The sequence below is a fragment of the Lucilia cuprina genome, chromosome 6 (genome assembly GCF_022045245.1).
Source record: "Lucilia cuprina isolate Lc7/37 chromosome 6, ASM2204524v1, whole genome shotgun sequence".
NCBI classification, from domain to species: domain Eukaryota; kingdom Metazoa; phylum Arthropoda; class Insecta; order Diptera; family Calliphoridae; genus Lucilia; species Lucilia cuprina.
Genome location: NC_060954.1, coordinates 51979969 through 51982693, shown reverse-complemented (window position 1 = coordinate 51982693; position 2725 = coordinate 51979969). Strand labels below are relative to the sequence as shown.

The 2725-nt window shown below is 32.4% G+C and overlaps 1 protein-coding gene across 1 annotated transcript; it reads left to right on the top strand.

Annotated features, from left to right (window-relative positions):
* The first annotated feature begins 1058 nt into the window (after window positions 1-1058).
* Window positions 1059-1791, top strand: LOC111683449 (activity-regulated cytoskeleton associated protein 2). Its single transcript, XM_023445520.2, has one exon. It carries the CDS (start codon window positions 1105-1107, stop codon window positions 1693-1695), a length of 591 nt encoding a protein of 196 aa, XP_023301288.1. The 5' UTR covers window positions 1059-1104; the 3' UTR covers window positions 1696-1791.
* Window positions 1792-2725: the final 934 nt, after the last annotated feature.

Genomic DNA, 2725 nt, shown 5'->3' with positions numbered 1-2725 from the left:
GAACTGAACTAGAACTGAACTAGAACTGAACTAGAACTAGAACTGAACTAGAACTGAACTAGAACTGAACTAGAACTGAACTAGAACTGAACTGAACTGAACTAGAACTGAACCAGAACTGAACTAGAACTGAACCAGAACTAAACTAGAACTGAATTAAAACTCAATTAAAATTCAACTGTAACTGAACTAGAACTGAATTAAAACTTAACTGGAACAACAAATCTAGAACTTATGAAATGCCAAGATCAAGATTATTATTTAGAACATGAACATTATTCCAAAAAGTTGCAACATTAATGTACATTATATTTACTTTTTTTGGAAGTTTCCTATAAAAACTTTTGTTAAAAACTACTAATGCTTAACCAAAGGGGTTCCCCTCCCCAACACAAAATTTTTGACCGCCTACAAGTAATAAAATGTTTGTGTTTTTTGGAAATAAAAATACGATAACGTCAACTAGAAAAAAAAACTACCATTAAACAGAGATGCCAACTTGAAAAAAAAGATCGGTTGTGAGATTGGAATCAGTAAATTAATATGGTGATTATAAATTGGAAAAAAACAATAACTCTCTTTAAAAAATTTTTCTAAATAATTTGACTTAATACTTCTACGGAAAACTTACTGTTAATGATTCCAAGTCATTACTCAAGAAATTACATGTTTAAACGGTTTAGAAGTTATTTTAAATGAATTTCAATTACATAGTAAAATGGCATATTTTTGCATATAATTCTTTTTTATTACCTGGGTAACCCAGAGTTCCATGCTAATGATTAGTAGAAAAAATACTCTCATTACTCTCTCAGTTTAGTACCCAAAATGACCCTTTTGGTGTAGCTGTAGTTAAATTAGAGAGAACAAATTTCTCATTTTAGCAAAATACTCTTCCTATTTCTCATTTAATGGCGAATATTGTACTCAAAAAGTGAGTCATTACGTCGTACATGTTATGCACTAGTAAAGACAATAAAAAAAACAAGAAAAGATATTATGTATTTCACAACCCAAAGAAATACCTATTTAAAATCGTCTGTTGTTTTGCTACAACTTTTAGTGTCTCTTTAACTTTGAAACAAATATACAGACAGCTACACGATGACACAAATGTCCGATGAACAATTTCGAATATTAATCGAAACAATACGTTCACTAGCACCCGATTCCAAAGAGAGCGAGGCAGAGGAGAAGAAATCCAAAGGTAGTTTTGCCAACTGTCCCACAAGATTTTCGGGTCAACGAGATCACGATGCTGTTGAAGTGTTTGTAGATGCCGTCGAAACTTATAAAGAAGTGGAACAAATTTCCGATAAAGATGCTCTAAAAGGTATATCTTTGCTGTTCACCGGTTTAGCCATCACCTGGTGGAAGGGTGTACGCCGAGAGGCTAAAACCTGGGATGATGCTATACGTTTACTACGTGAACATTTCTCACCCACCAAGCCATCGTATCAAATATATTTGGAAATATTTGAACAGAAACAGGGTGAACGAGAAGCCATCGACACTTTCATATGTACAAAACGTGCCCTCTTAGCCAAATTGCCAGAAGGTCGTCATGACGAAGAATGTGAGTTGGACTTTATTTATGGTCTATTACATCTGAAATATCGCCAACAGATACCACGTCATGAAATCAAATCATTCCGAGATTTATTGGAAAAGGGTCGTAATATAGAAAGACATTAGAGTTAAAGCTAAATTAAGTAACTTTAAGTTAGATTAAGGCAATACTTTTTATTTTTAAGTAAATAAAATTTTACACAAAAAAAAAGAAATAACTAATGTTTTAAGAGACTTTTGTTCGGGTAAAATATGAATTCTAAATTAACAAATATTTAAAGAGAAAATTAAATTCAAATGTTTAACTAATTTCATACTCTTTCTAGGGAAAGAGTTAATCATTTGCGTCTTTATATAAATTATTCTCTTATTGATATTTTCATAAAAGTAGACCAAAATCAAAATAATTTTAGGACGAAATAATCCTTAACTCATTAATAATGAAAATAGAACTTAACTTTAATGAAAATATAAATGAACTAGAACTGAACTAGAACTGAACTAGAACTGAACTAGAACTAAACTAGAACTGAACTAGAACTGAACTAGAACTGAACTAGAACTGAACTGAACTAGAACTGAACTAGAACTGAACTAGAACTGAACTAGAACTGAACTAGAACTGAACTAGAACTGAACTAGAACTGAACTAGAACTAAACCAGAACTGAACTAGAACTGAACTAAAACTGAACTAGAACTGTACTAGAACTGTACTAGAACTGAACTAGAACTGCACTAGAACTGAACTAGAACTAGAACTAAACTAGAACTGAACTAGTACTGAACTAGAACTGAACTAGAACTGAACTAGAACTGAACTAGAACTGAACTAGAACTGAACTAGAACTGAACTAGAACTGCACTAGAACTGAACTACAACTGAACTAGAACTGAACTAGAACTGAACAAGAACTGAACTAGAACTGAACTAGAACTGAACTAGAACTGAACTAGAACTGAACTAGAACTGAACTCGAACTGAATTAAAACCGAACTAGGACTGAACTCAAACTGAACTAGAACTGAACTAGAACTGAACTAAAACCGAACTAGGACTGAACTCGAACTGAACTAGAACTGAACTAGAACTGAACTAGAACTGAACTAGAACTGAACTAGAACTGAACTAGAACTGAACTAGAACTGAACTAGAA